The 14,875-nt window shown below is 39.4% G+C and overlaps 1 protein-coding gene across 2 annotated transcripts in view; it reads right to left on the bottom strand.

The window, feature by feature from the left end:
- Positions 1-14,875, bottom strand: part of usp43b (ubiquitin specific peptidase 43b) — a 93,668-nt gene that overhangs the window by 33,450 nt on the left and 45,343 nt on the right. For both annotated transcript variants that reach the window (XM_084744402.1, XM_084744401.1), the window contains exon 4: positions 6,881-6,973. In XM_084744402.1, coding sequence (XP_084600528.1) covers positions 6,881-6,973 — 93 coding nt within the window. The remainder of the gene's footprint in view (positions 1-6,880; positions 6,974-14,875) is intronic.

Raw genomic sequence — 14,875 nt, 5'->3', positions numbered from 1 at the left:
ATGGATTTTTTGCACCTCAATGTAATAAATATAATGGAGAGATAAAACTTTATTGATCCCTCGCAGGGATACTGAAGTGTCACAGCAGCAAAAGGAAGCAACAACTTAAGCACAGTATAGAGAAGAAACCTTAAAGCTAATACAAGGAACTTTAATATTTTGTTGATTTTGGAGGCCCCTGTGGACAAAAGTGGTAGTGTTTCCTCTATAATGACCAGAAAATATAAAGTCAATAATAAAATTACCTAAATAAAAATCTCCTCCTGCTTGGTTTTAACTGGTTAAGCTTCCTCTCACTGCAGCTTTGTTGAGGAAAATATGAACACAGGCTTGTTTCATCTGATTTAAATGAGAATCCAACCCGGTGGCAGGTATTAAGAATATTTATACAGAAATACACTTATAGATGATCTCATTTGCTCATGCAGATCATAGAGACGCATAAGTATTAAACTGAGACTGTTTCATAACCAGTTAAAAATGCCTTGGGGTAGCTTTGGAGAAAAGATGAAAACTCAAATTTATCTTAAAGAGTAACAAAGAAAAAGTCAAACTTTTGCTCTACAGGCAGATCATTTCATCTGAAACATAAAAATAAAAGGCAAAGTCACCTCATGCTAAAACAGAAACCTCTAATCTACAACCAGAATTTCCAACTTTGATACAAGACCAGAACATATTCGATGATTGGCTGAGTCCGCTGGCATTTTTCTGTTTTGTTTTTTGTTGTCTGTCATTAATTTAACAATCCGCCTTTCCATTTGAAGAAACATTACACACCCACTGAGGTGGAGAGCCAGAATATTTCCACATCTAATGCAGCAAATTAAGGATTTAGTTCACAAACATATCTGCAGATGCCAGTTGTTGGATTGATGGTGGCCCACAGGCCAAATTTCATGTCTCAATAAAGACTGAGCTGAACTGAGGTCTGGAATGAACACTTGGATCTTTCTTTTTATGGCTTTGGTACTTTTGATATCTTAATAGACAGATATGCTATTGTTGAGGTGCAGTCCTCGTGGTATTGAACAAGTATTGACAAGTATTAATACTTTTGTCCATGAATCAAAAAAGTTTGTGAGTTTTTGATTATCGCACAGTGTTGAAGACGCTACACAAACTCTGGATAACCTCTATTCCGCAGTCAAGGAGGTTGTTGTGTATGCGCACAATGTGTGTACTCTAAGGAATAAACACACTATCAAGGTCTATGAAGGTCTGTCACAAGCCAGCAATTCAATCTCCAAACTGCTTTACTTGCTTGCACACTAAACTAAAGTTGTATATTTGTTTCTGGGGGATCTAGGTTGGGGTTTTTTACCTTTTTTCCATTGAGGGCCATTTTTTCTATTAACTATTTCACTGCAAACCTGCTGACCAGCTGACACTGGATGGGAATTGCTAAGTATAATTGTTCTGGAAGCCGAAGTGAAAGGGGGTCTAGCAGTAGTTCACACAAGCTTGATCTCTCACCTTATTTATTCTCAAAAGCAGCTTCAATCAGAGTCAGGAAACGACAGTAAGAGAGACGGAGAGAAAAGAGCAGACTAAAGAGTCATAAGAATAAAAATAAAACTAAGCAGAGACAGAAACTTAAGTTAATATTTCTTATTCACCACTCAGGTAGTGGCGTCACACAGATTTCATGTGGCAGAGCTGCGTGCTGAAAGGTGGGGACAATGGACTGGGTATCTCAGATACAGATCATCTATATTTGAAAGTAGAAATCTGTAATATAGTTACTTAAATAAGTCATAGTTAGATAGCGTTTCTTCTAGATAGGCGCATAGGAGAAAAATTCATGTGCAAGAGAAGACAGGACTCCTGCACACTGTCTGTTTTAAAGCAACAAACCTTACTGAGGATATAACGTTTTGGTCCTGATGAAGGTCTACAAACCAACATGATGTATCCTCAGTTAAGTTTATTGCAAGTCAAATAAAATGACCATAATATGTCATCGGAGATGAAGGAAACAATAAGCTGAGATTGACAACAACGCCTCAGCCGCTGTGTGCTTCTTTGAAAGTTCTGTAACTTGTGTTATTGTTTGTCTGTTTCACGTTAATTAGAGTTCAAATGAATGCAGAATGTTTGCCAAATGTGTAAATTGAACATCATGTTAATGGAGTCTGGCAGGAAGTAAGGCAGTCATTGAACTCCATCTCAAGAGTGTGCATTTTCACAGCAGGGGGCTTTCGTTTTCAGGAAAATGGGCTTAGCTTCACAGCAACAGACAACTGACAGTTATAAACAGCTGATTAACCTACAGTGTAGGACTCATCGTTGCTTGTTATTGTCAAATTGCAATGAGCTCACATCTTGTGCTCCTGCAGCATACTTGTAGCCTGCCTGAGCTTCCTCAAGTCTGGGGAGGAGAGGCTGGAGAGAAAAAAACTTACTTCAACTATGGACTAAATATTAAATAGGATTTCAGTTTATTTACTACTCATTTTTATTTGTGCAATTGTTACACCTTATTCCTTTAATTGAAAACCAGTTATTGTGTTGGGAGCCACTGACAGGGTGTGATGAGAACAAAATGCACCACGTACTGCACCAATTTTGAGGTAATAACTGCAGAAATGGCCTGTAATGGCCCTTGAGTTACATTCAGCTCTTTATTTTTTTGTCAGATCATGTTTCCAGTAGGAAATACTCGGTTGGGAACTTCAGATTTAAGGGACCTAATGGGTTTATATTCTTCAAGCATATCAGAAATGTATTTTGGCCCTGAGCCAGTGAATGATTTATAAACTAGCAGCAGGTCTTTGAAGTTTGTTCTGTAAGTAACTGGAAGCCAGTTTAAAGATTTAACAACATGAGTTATCTACATAATACTACTGGTTCTTGTTAGGCACAAGGAGTATTGTTAAATCTTTATATCTGAAAACAATAAGTACTGAACTGACATGTTTACTCCTGTTCCACTGTTTCGGGTGGGGAACAGGAAACTTCAAAAGCGCACAGTTAGAGAGTACAGTAATTGGCAGCACTAATCAAGCCACAGCTAAAGGCGGTATCCCCAATTTATGCTAATTACAGTTTTCATACCAGTATGGGCAAAACAAAACACTGTAACTGCTAAACCACTCTGCAGGGGTACTTTACCACCCTCTGATATTTTTGCTTCCATCTTATGAAACAATATTTAGTAAAAATGATTTCGAACAACAAATCCTGTAACACTGCCAATAAATGTGTGCGGCTCTACCATGTTGCACGGTTAATGAGTTTGACGAATGGCTGCAGCCGCTGAGGTAGAATATTCACAGAGTGAGCTTTACATGTAGTGTAAACACAATCATCCAACATGCAAAGAGCACACGACTGCCTTGCCAAGGGACAGAGCCCAGTGTTTGGACTGCTGGGCACAGAAACTGTTGGTCTGGTAACAAACCATATGTGTTTATGGCTTACAGACATGACTTGGCTGGGAGTGAGCTGAACTCTTCACACAGAGAAATGCATTAAAAAAAATTGCTTTAAAAGGCGACCCATCTGTTTTCTCCTCTGTTTATCCCGTCAGAAGTGTTTTCTCTCACCCTATCTGCCACACAGTTAAAAGAAAGGACGGTAACTAAATACTCTCAATTTGGCACACTGTCAGAACAAAGCTCTTAAAAACAATTTCCCAAATTAGAGGGGATGTTGGCTGAACCTGTGTGAACTCTTTCAAAGACTAAAAGTTAAAAAAGAAGTAAATAACTAGCAAGAAAAAACCCTTATCAACCTTAAAATAGTGATCAACACGCCTCTGTGTGTCAGTGTAAAAGAGCTGTATACAGGAGAGCATACAAGGACTGTGTCAAAGCTACATTTCAGCCTAAAAAACGTTTCCAAATTCTTTAGATTAAGGTTAGACATGGTATATTTGTATGATCAATATGTAGCTGGAGCCCGGAGCTGGTTAGCTCAGTAACAAAGACACAAAACAATGAAAAAGGGAACAGCTAGCTAGCTAAAGACGATAATTCACTGTTTTACGGTGGGTTATGTGCCAGACTATTTCTTGGCTGGGAGCAGTAACTTCCTGGACAAATAAAGCTGACAATTAATGGGGTTTAGGGTTCTTTCTCAAATTAAAGTCCACACCAAAGTCTGAACCAAGGTGCATGTTTTTGTTGCATTGTACACAACTGACTCAGTTAGTTTGGGTTCCACGGCGCACTTATGTGAAGGCACTAAAGAACTATGCATGACATACCCACGTCCTGTCATCATCACCTATGTGAGCTGCGTCTCCCTATACTTGCAATTGATTGGTTTGTTGATGGGAAAGTGTCTGACACAAGTGTGTTGTCAGTTCAATAAATTTCCTTTATGAAGTCATTGCACCAAATGTCAATTAAACATATGGTTTCCCCCTCTCTCCATGTACAAACATGACTTATTTTGTTCATGACAGCCTACCAGGACTTCATATAATTGGTCCAAAAGTCCAAGCTATCCAAGCCTTAAGCTAAGCTAACTGGCTGCTGGCAGTAGTTTATGGTTAATGTCAGAATTAAGTTTTGATTCAAGATCAAACTCATGTTGCAAAATGCCACTGTATTACATAAAAGAGCAGAAAACAGATGCTAATGTCAGGCAATCTTTAATCAGATACGCGGGTGTATGTGCTAGAGGTGGAGGACGTGTGTAAGTTTGTGTGTCAGTGTGTGTCACAGCATCTGAACAGGAGCTCCATCATTTCAACTACTAACAGCCCACCTCCACAGGGCAGGATGGGAGACGCAAGTTGTGGGAGACGAAATATATGATTTAGTTTCCACAACATGAGCAGGACCGCAGTAAAGCTCAGAAACAAGTACTGTAAGAATGTTGTGAGTATTTAAGTGAAAGCCAGTGTTTAAAGTTTAAAAAAAAGTTTGCATGTGGACTTGGTGTGTGTGTGTGTGTGTGTGTGTGTGTGTGTGTGTGTGTGTGTGTGTGTGTGTGTGTGTGTGTGTGTGTGTGTGTGTGTGCGTTTGAGAAAAGAGTACCACGTAATTAAAGTGAGAGAGGTAGTTACTGGAAAAAAAGAGAATGACTGGGCGCTCCCTCCTCGAAAATGTCAGGATTTCCTGAACGGGCCCTGTTGACCTGACATGGAGGCTGAGTGGTTGTTGTGATGTAAAGTTGAATAAGACATTGTTCCTCTACGCTGAGAGTCTTTTCCACCAGCTTTTCCTTTTTGATACCAGCCCTCCAGCCTCACAATTACTTGTGTTCCTACTGTATGTAGTGCATGAACAAAGCTGGGTGTTGTCCAGCCTGTGTTCTTATTTTTTCCAACACTTCAAGCTTAAAGAAATAGTTCGACATATTTCTCTCTTGTAGCGAGTTAGCTGATACTGATTGATAGTGCTCTCACGTCTGTATTGTCAAACTGTATGGAACTACAGGCAGCTGCCGGTTAACTTATCTTAGTATTAAAGGTGCATTATGTTACTACAGTGCATCCAAAAAAGAGTGCAACAGTCCAAATAGTGAATTGGAGCCATAGATTGTATATTAAATAGGTTGAATTCCTATTTAATTTACAGTCTATGGTCTGTTTCTCCCCGCCCCTTCCAGAGCCGAGGAAGCTCAGAAAGCAATATTGTAATTTGACAATAACAAGTGACAATTAGTCCTACACTGCAAGTTGAACAGCTGTTTATAACTGTCAGTTCTCTGTCAATGCAAAGCAAAGCCTTTCATTCTGAAAACAAAAGCCCACTGCTCTGAAAATACTCACTCTGGAGTTTGAGTTCAGTGTCAGACATTAACACATTGCTCAATTTAACTGTTATAAACATCTATGTCTTCTACAACTCATAGTCTTGTTGCCACAGTATTTCAACTTGCCATGTTTTCTTAATCTCCGATGACATATATGGTCTGATTTATTACAGTAACTATTTTACAGATTTTTCTTTCAAGGCTGGAAATGGGGGGGATATGGCTCTATCCAAAGGTAACAATATCTGCTTACAATCACCTCCAAAACTGACTCCTTAACGTGTCGTATGTTGTTTATTTAATTTGTACAAAAATGTGAAAATCTCAGTTTTACAGGGTGTTATGTGTCTGACTTTTTCTTGGCAGGATACGGTAACCTCAGAGCCAGGCTAGCTGTTCACCCGGTTGTCCAGTTTTTGTGCTAAGCTAAGCTAATTGGCTGACGGCTGCAGCCATATGTTTAACAGACATTTATATGAGAGGTATCGATCCTCTTATCTAACTCCAGGCAATGGAAGGAATAAAATCTCAAACTATTCCTTTACATTTAATGCATTAAATGCACATTTAATGCATTAAATGTACATAAAAAAGACAACATGAGAACCTTCAAAAAGTTTTGATAAATGAAGAAGCTGCTGCTGGTCACTGCGCTAACATTACATCTCCACACCCCGTTTTTCTTGTTAAACCTGCTCAGTTAGGTGAAACCCAGGCACTTGGTAGGCAGGGGTGTTTCTTGTCTGTGGTTGAAGACCCTTTCAAACTCGGCACGTTGATGTATGTCAGATGCTTGCATGGCAGGGATGTATACTGCCTGCAACCTCTGGCTGAGACAGACAGATGGAGGTTGCTGTCACAGTGACAGTGGAAAGCGGCAGTGACACTTTTTTCTGCCAGTTTGGTAGACATTGCCCAACTCTAGTGGAGACATGTCGTCCATCTTTATTTACAGTCAATGGTTTAACAGCATGACCTCATTACCTAATGGACAGTGAAGTGATATTATACTGTATGTATGTTAATGTTGTTTGGGGACCAGGTACAGGCCTATTTATTGTCTAAAACAGATGCAATCATTTGTTTGGAACAGTTTGTTATTGTCTACCTGAGAAGAACTATGATTTCAGATGACAGACCTAAAGTCTGGATTAAAAACAGCAGTGCTCACCTGGTCTGTCGAAGAGGAATGGGGAGTGAGATACAGAGGAAAGGGTCAAAGGTGTTGCTCTGTTTCAGACAGTGGGGACACGTCAGTGAAGATCTGAAGAGAGGAAAGCACACAGTTATATTAGTCTTGAAAAACCAGCTGTGTGGACTTGACACAGACTTCCAAATTAATCTCCAAGTCCTCCTGATTAAGTCTGGCAGGAAAGGAGATGGCTTAATCTCGTTACACAAGTGAACAACACAGTCAAAATGAACACGGTGTTCCACGCAGAAACCCCTTGATCTGATTGTGAGAACGGAAAAGATGAGTGATGTAACTGGTGAGAATGAGAGAGACAAGGGGTTGGGGTGGGGGTGTGGTAAGTAGTAGAAGAAGCCCCCTGGGATGATTAGGGCTATAAACGGGAACCAGCAGGAGTGGTTTCCATCTTGTTGCATCACTCTCACCAGTACTAATGCTCATGTGATGCCATTACGGGATCCCGAACAGAGAAAAGTAGGAATCTTTCCTAAGTGATGACCTTTCTTCCTTTGCATGGGAATGCATGGGACACAGATCACTGAAAAAGGTAAGCCACTGTGTACAGCAACAGTTTTCCATGTATTCCCCTTTGTTCATGAGTAAACGTCTTTCAATGAAAGCCACTTAATTTCTCAGGAAAGAATAACTTCTTCCAGTTAGCTAATAGTCTGACAGTCAGAGAATCCATGAAGTTAATGGACTGATTGCTGGAAGTGATTTTGTCTGCTTAATTAAATCTTTTGTCCAGTAGTTAGAGTTAATCTGAGCAGGATTTCCTGGATAAGACTTTCTGTAAATAATTAAGTGAATCTTGAAGAGGTGCTTTCTATCAACCTCTGAGCATCACTGGATGTAGACCAACGTCATACAGAACCAGATTAGAAATCAACCAGTCAGACACACAAGACCAAAGACATGAATTTTAAATTTAAATAAAGAACCCATCATCTTCATCTAAACCAGTGATTTCCAAACAAGAGTACTTATACCCCAAACAGTACTTCACCAGGTCTCATGAGGACTAGACTCACATTACGTCTGTGGTGAAAACTTTATGGAGGGAAAATATCGATCTATATTGTCATGTTTAAGATACACCTGTATTTTGAAATTCCAATGTCATCTCTGTGCTACAAACATAATAATTTAGTTGGTTTTTGTAAGGTGCCCTGAGATTAACTAAGCAAAGTTTTTCTGAGCTATAATCTTTTGTCAAGATTATTTTTGTCTTTAGATAAACCTGAATCGTTGAGTTTTAGAAACCCCTCAAAAATCTGTATTTCAGAAAGTGTTCACAGTGAGCTACGGACCTGATTTGTCATTTACTGGTTTAAACTTAAATGCTTGCAAATAAAAACATTAAAATAATAAACCATTATTCACTTTAACTTGAATGACACTTATTACTCAACATTTTTTGAAACACATTTTTTTGGTGTCTAAAACTCAAAGATGTGTGTAAAGAAGAAAAGTAAGCTATCTCAAAAAAACATTATTAGTTGGTAAAACTTAACATTTTGAGCTGGGCTCAAAACAAAAAAAAAAAAACTATTTAAGTAAGTCCCTGCTGAATTTTTAATAATGCTGCAGTCACTACAACTGGATAGTATACTGCAGGATTTCCCATTTTGGGAATGAAAATTTCACTGATCTGTTCAGTATCTACATTTGTGCGACTTGCTAGGTACATTAATGAATAAAATTTCCTCATTTTGTTAGTAGAAAATGTGATTTGGTCTGCATAATGTTTCCCTCAGAACGTGTTTGTTGTTTGCAGATGAGTTGTATCTAAAGGTAATTTAAGGAGATGCGGCTGAATCTAATCTGGTTTCTGGAGGGCAAACAGGAGCAACCATGTGCATGGAAACTCATAAGTTTCATTTTGAAACCGGCTGGATAACAAGATTTCTTTTTGAAACTGTATTTAAAAAAAAAAAGACATGATAGTAAATAAAAAACTTACTATCGCACACCCCTGTGAGTGAGAGTGCAACTCCTCAGTCTTAACATTCAAAGATAAAAGACATATGATTGACCACTGCTACAGTAACAGTATGGAAAGCATCAGGCTGCACATAAATTGATAATAGACTTGTGTGAAGCATAACCCAGCAGCAATAAAGTACACCAAGCAGTAAACTGAGTACTCTGGGAGACTTAAATCTCACATAAAGAAAAAACAGGTTTTATACATCATGATGAACAGAGACTATGTAGATTAAATCAAGAAAATTAGATGATTTCGAACACCAAATTCCCTTTTGGTGTCATGGATCATGCCTAAAAATACTCCCCAGTCTCTTCCTAATTCTCATATCTCTTTCATTGACTCTGTAAGGAATACTTTAACTCCCCAAGCTTATGTGTGTCAAACCTTTACGACCTTCACACCCCATCCTACCATGGGAAATTAAGCCATGGATGAACTGTTCAAATGTGTTTTCCTTATAGGAAGGCACCTGACAGACCCAGTTGGGGGGAGGAGAGGAGGGAGAGAATAAAGCTCTATTCAAGCAAACCCAGCTGACACTGGCTCTTAGTCGATCTCTCCCTCTTGGCAGAGCAGAATGGCTGCCCTACGGATGTCTTATTCTCGCCAGGAAACAGTGAGGGTAACTGCACTCCATGCATACAAATCACACTCAGGCTCCACTAAAACATAGATGTGCCCCGCACTGCTCTAAAACACTTAAAAAGAGAAAAGGCGCAAAAGGAAGAGGTGATATTCTGGTGATGCTCTAATGGAGGAAGCGTGCAATGGTTGAGAGGTAAGTATCCCCCTGTCTGGGATGCAGCCATGCTGAAGAGACTCAGAGCTTGATGCTCTGCACTACTACACACTGTCAGAGCTTTGAATCTGCCAGAATAATACATCACACAGGGATCTTTATCTATTTTATCTCATTTTATTTGTTTACACATATACGAAAGATACAAATCAGAGGATACGTAAAACATAAAATGTGATGGTGAGGTGAAGTAAGTTTAGAATATGAAATAGATTACTTCTTTTCACTGAACCTCTGTACATCTGAATTTATTTCAATAAATGCAGATGGTGCCTGACTGAAGAAGTAATGGTTGAAATGAATGATGTTTATGTACACAGTCGATGATTCTTAATGCTCATTTAATTTAGTTTAGTGAGATGAGTAGTTGCCCCAAAAAGTGATTTTCTTTCCTAGCGAAGCAATTATTTAAAAAAAAAGTCTCATTAGATTAAAGATACTATAAGGAACATTCATATTTTGTTTATTTTGGAGGATCTAGTGGACAAAAGTGAAAAACACAAAATATAACTAATCCCCCCTGCTTCTTCTCACTCTAAGTCGGTCTGATAAAATGTAAACACAGGCTTGTTTCATCTGATTTTGACACAGTGGCAGACGGTCTCATTAACTTATGTAGTTCATATAGAGGCATCAGCAAGAACTAGAGAATATTTCACAACCAGTTAAAAACTCCTTGTAGTAGCTTTAAAATGAAGTTGACTGACAGATTATTCTTCTCACTAAGCCTGACAGATATCCTCTATTGAGTAGTTTATTCACAACACTAATGCTGTGAGACAGAAAAAGCATGAACCTCATAATTCAAAAAGTGGAATTACAATATACCATCAATAAACAACCCAATTACTGAGCCTATAAACTCCAAAGTACCACATACTCAACTCTGCAATTGAAATCATAACAAATCGATCAGCAGATGTGACCAATTCAAAGGTCACATGGTCCGACGGATGTGAGGATCTCTCAGAAAAAGTGGCATCACAGTAAGACAAGCTGCACTGCTACTGAAACAGCACCATGTTTGTAATCTGAAATGCTCGGCCGCCCGTCACCGGGCTTCACTGTAATGAGCAACGTTTGACAGAAAGACATTTTCATTGCTGTCTCCCCAGACTACAGTCTGTGACTCTCAGCCTGTATAGACAAAGATCACAGTCTGATCAAGTAAGGAAATCTTAAATTAGATCAAAGGGGGGGAAAAGAGCAATGTAATAGATTTACAAATCAGTGATGACAGACTGAATTCAGAGCTTCTGAAACAGAGGTAAGAGTTGTGTTTCATTCTCTATTGAAAATGACACGAAATGTATCACAAAATGAAGCCTGACCTAACGTTCAGCTCTGATTCTGATCAGCTCCAGCATGTGATGACAGATAACATAAATTAAAATCAAATAACTCTTGGCTTGGCTCGCTTGGATTTAACTTGGTTGAACGTGTTATAATGCCTGTGATGATTGCGTAGTGACAAACCGGGCTATTACAAGGATAATTCTCCGGTCTGTCAACCCTGGATGTTGTATCACATCGGACACTGTGTTGGGAAGTGTTACACAGGCAGTGGTGGGGCCTCAGGACTCAGGGGAAAAGAGAGGGACAGGAGTCAAGAAATATTTGTTCAAAGCCAAACTCTGGCAGAGATGATAGATTCCAACACATTCATCTCCATTCAAAACCTCACAGCTTTGTGATGCATGTTTTTTTGACTCAGACTGTACACTTACTGTATATGTTAGACTTCCTTTACAAAGTTTGCGCTTAGCCAACTCAGTCATGTATATATATTCCCTCTGTCCCATCTCACCCACTTTCCCTGGCTACCGAAGGATTTGAGTGGGTGAGAGGAACAAATTTCGCCTGCCAGGCTGCAGAGTCTGATGCTTCCTGTCTAGACACACCCAAGGTGTCACAGCTGAAACATTTGACAGTGAGGGTAGCAATTAAGAGATGCGCTCTGACAGATGTATTACTGGCAGTCACACAGAGCTGCCAATTTAGCGAGGAATTGGCAGATGGAGGATGGCGCAGACAAACAAGATATTAGGAGTTCAGTCTGGAGGGACCGCTTTTAAAAACTGTATTAATTAAAACTCAGATAAGATTCTGGTGTTGAATCTTAGACCTCGATAATCGGTCGGTGTGGTCTGTGGTTTGTGGATGGAGGCCAGACAGGCTATTGTATCGGCATCAATGCTGGAAAAAGAAAATACAGCTGACTAGAAAAAATGGAAAAGGAAGAATTGATTAGACATCGCTCCCTACATGGGTGAGACAGAAAGATTGTAATGCATGAACTGATGGGATGATTCAAAACAAGATGGAACGGCCTCTAAATATTAATCTGACTGGATAAAAGAGTAATTAATTGTAATTAAAAGCTCAGTGCACAGTCCCTACAACAACAGTAAAAATCTGTGAGTAACTGGCCACTGTGTAATGGTGCACACTACTGATATGCATAAAAATAAACAACATGACAGCTCCTTAAAAGTGGTGGCTGGCTGCAGTAAAGGTCATAAATCCCACCCTCTCCATGTTAGCAGATGGGACATGGACCAAATTAAAACACCAAAGTACAAGTCAAATGAAAATTTTCTTAAGTCAGTGTCTGTCATTTTAGGTAGACGAGGAGTTTGATTTTAATCTGTCATATGAGCCTATAAAAAGGGGTTTCACAGCATGCTGGCTGTATGGGTGGGACCTCGACACTGTTGATCACTACTGCACAGACTCTGCCTCCAAATGACGTCACCAGTGATTCATATTTGATTCATATTTGATCAGCACTGTGTAGTTTGATAGTTTGATCGTAGATTTGTGAGCTGGGTGCAATGTGCCGCACTGGACGGACTCATATGTAGGGCCGGGTGTTGGTACTCAAGGTATTGACTGAAATAACCCAGTAATAAGTTGTATCCTAACTTCTCCAGTCAAACAATACCTGCAATCAATCCTCTTTGTACCCACATCTTAGAAAAAAATAACTATTTGCATGGTTTTGCTGGACACTACTGCAGCAGCTGGGGAGTATTTGAGTTTCAGTGTGCAGAGATGACACCAAAAGCTTGTGGTGTGATGAATATAGGATTACTTCAGACATGTTTTCATTCACATGATAGGTGTCAAATGAAAGCGAGAAAATGGATCAAATGAAGTACTCCACTGGTATTGGTATCACTTTAATGGTTCTGGTACTGGTATTGCCATTTTTTAAATGATACCCAGTCCTACTCATAAGCATAAAGTTGAAGTTGATTCCTGATGATGTCACATCTGAGACTCTTCCCTCAGCTCGCCATGCCGTATCCATCATGCACTACATACTCTCCATAGAATATGAATAGGATCCATCGACTTGTCATCTATCAATGGATCCAGTGTGTCTGCACCATAAATGTCTTTTAACGTAACCATGACTGCAACAAATCTGCTGTGCAAACTCCATTATGTTTTCTTAGACCAAAAAATGGCACATAGATGAGTTGGCCAGATAAACTCGACATCTGAATGATGCTCCTCTCCCAGCCGGCCACAGCTGACAGATGCATATATTATGTAAAAAATTAACTGCCTCTTTATCTCCTGGGTGACTGATTGATGGGAGTCATGAGGACATCCAGCTGCATTAGAAATGATGATAATACAGTTGGTGGTGAAAAGCCTGCTTCTGGGACTTGGACAGTAACTAGTAGAGAAAATAATTCTCTTTTCGATCCAGCATACACCAGATAAATTCACAAGGTATTACAATGGTAAAACTACTGGACTACTGCCACAGCAAATAACCCAAAGTACTGTATTTCACATGGCGCAAAAGCAAAGAACTCTCTAAATAAGTACTTGTACTATAGGGGTTTCCACTTTGGAGACACAGAGGTTAGGGTACCAAGCCACTTTTTCATCAGACCTTTTCAGTATTACTGCTCTTGTCTGCTTGGTAATTACTGAAGGGGTAGATTTACTGTGCTGCGAGCCAGGAATCTGTGTCTCAGAGGACCTCTGTGTGAAAGAAATAATGACATCTCCATTACATCAGCTGTATCTAGCAGTTACACTATAATCTCATCAATGAAGCCTAAATACCATTTAAGCATGGGTGGGCTTTGTGATGTGGAGCTGTCTCTCTCTGCACAGGTGTTATACAATTATATTTCAGTCACTTATCCAGAGCAACACTGTGCGGCTAAAGCATCTAGCTAGGACTAAAGACTGGACTGTTCTTAAATGGACGTTGGGTTGTGACCTTTCTCTTGCACGGCAGTGTGACATTTAGACTGGCTGATAACACGACAGCAGAGCTGTTGTACAGTAAACAAAACTCACAAGACACATCATGATATGATATATGCATCAACACAGAACAAATCTGGTGAACAAATCTATATTTGCTAATATTTCCCTGCCCCTTCCTTCCCCATGAAGGCATCCCTCTTAATACTCCACCCAACCCCCTGCCCCCCACCTGGGTGTATATAGCCTAGCATGGCAGAGACAAGCACAAAGTTGTCCATAGCCAACAGTGCTAGTTGCACTTAGGCTGTAAGTAGCCAGTGTACCTATTTACACCCGCCTAGCGGAGACAAACTATGATCTTTCTCTAAACCTTACAAAGTACTTTGGTTGCTTAAACCTAACCAACGAGTTTTATTTCATAAACTAAGCCAGTAATTTTGTTGTGTAAACCTAACGTAACTGCAAATGAAAACTATAATAAACTGTAACTGTAAACAACAGGTACCACTGACATGTAATTTCACAGTACTTTCAAATTATAGTCTCTCAGGGCAGGACTCGGTCAGCCTTGACCCGTTCATCTACCGCAGCATCTTATTGGCAGTGAATTTGTCACTTTGTCAGGTGTGAATGGCCAAATACCTGTGAACCTGTGTACAAATAAAAAAACTCCCTGTGAATTAAGTACACATATTACAGTTGGGACTTGCCTCTGGTGACAAGTCTGTAGTAAACTCTGAGACTGTCTGTCCTACTGATACATTATATGTTAAAGGGGAGAAATTATAGTTTATAATTAAACAAGGTTATATGAAGGAGAAATAGCTCTTCTGTTTTGACTTACCTTAGGAGAAAATAAAATAAATAATTTCACATTTCATTAAGGCTATAAAGCTACAAATATAATTGAATATAGAAAACACTGTAATTGCTCCTAAGTGAGAAATTG

Source organism: Lutjanus erythropterus, chromosome 19 (assembly GCF_056507025.1).
Source record: "Lutjanus erythropterus isolate fLutEry1 chromosome 19, fLutEry1.hap2, whole genome shotgun sequence".
In the NCBI taxonomy this organism is placed as follows: Eukaryota; Metazoa; Chordata; class Actinopteri; order Lutjaniformes; family Lutjanidae; genus Lutjanus; species Lutjanus erythropterus.
Note: the sequence above shows the minus strand (reverse complement) of the source record. Positions and strands in the feature narration are given on the sequence as shown.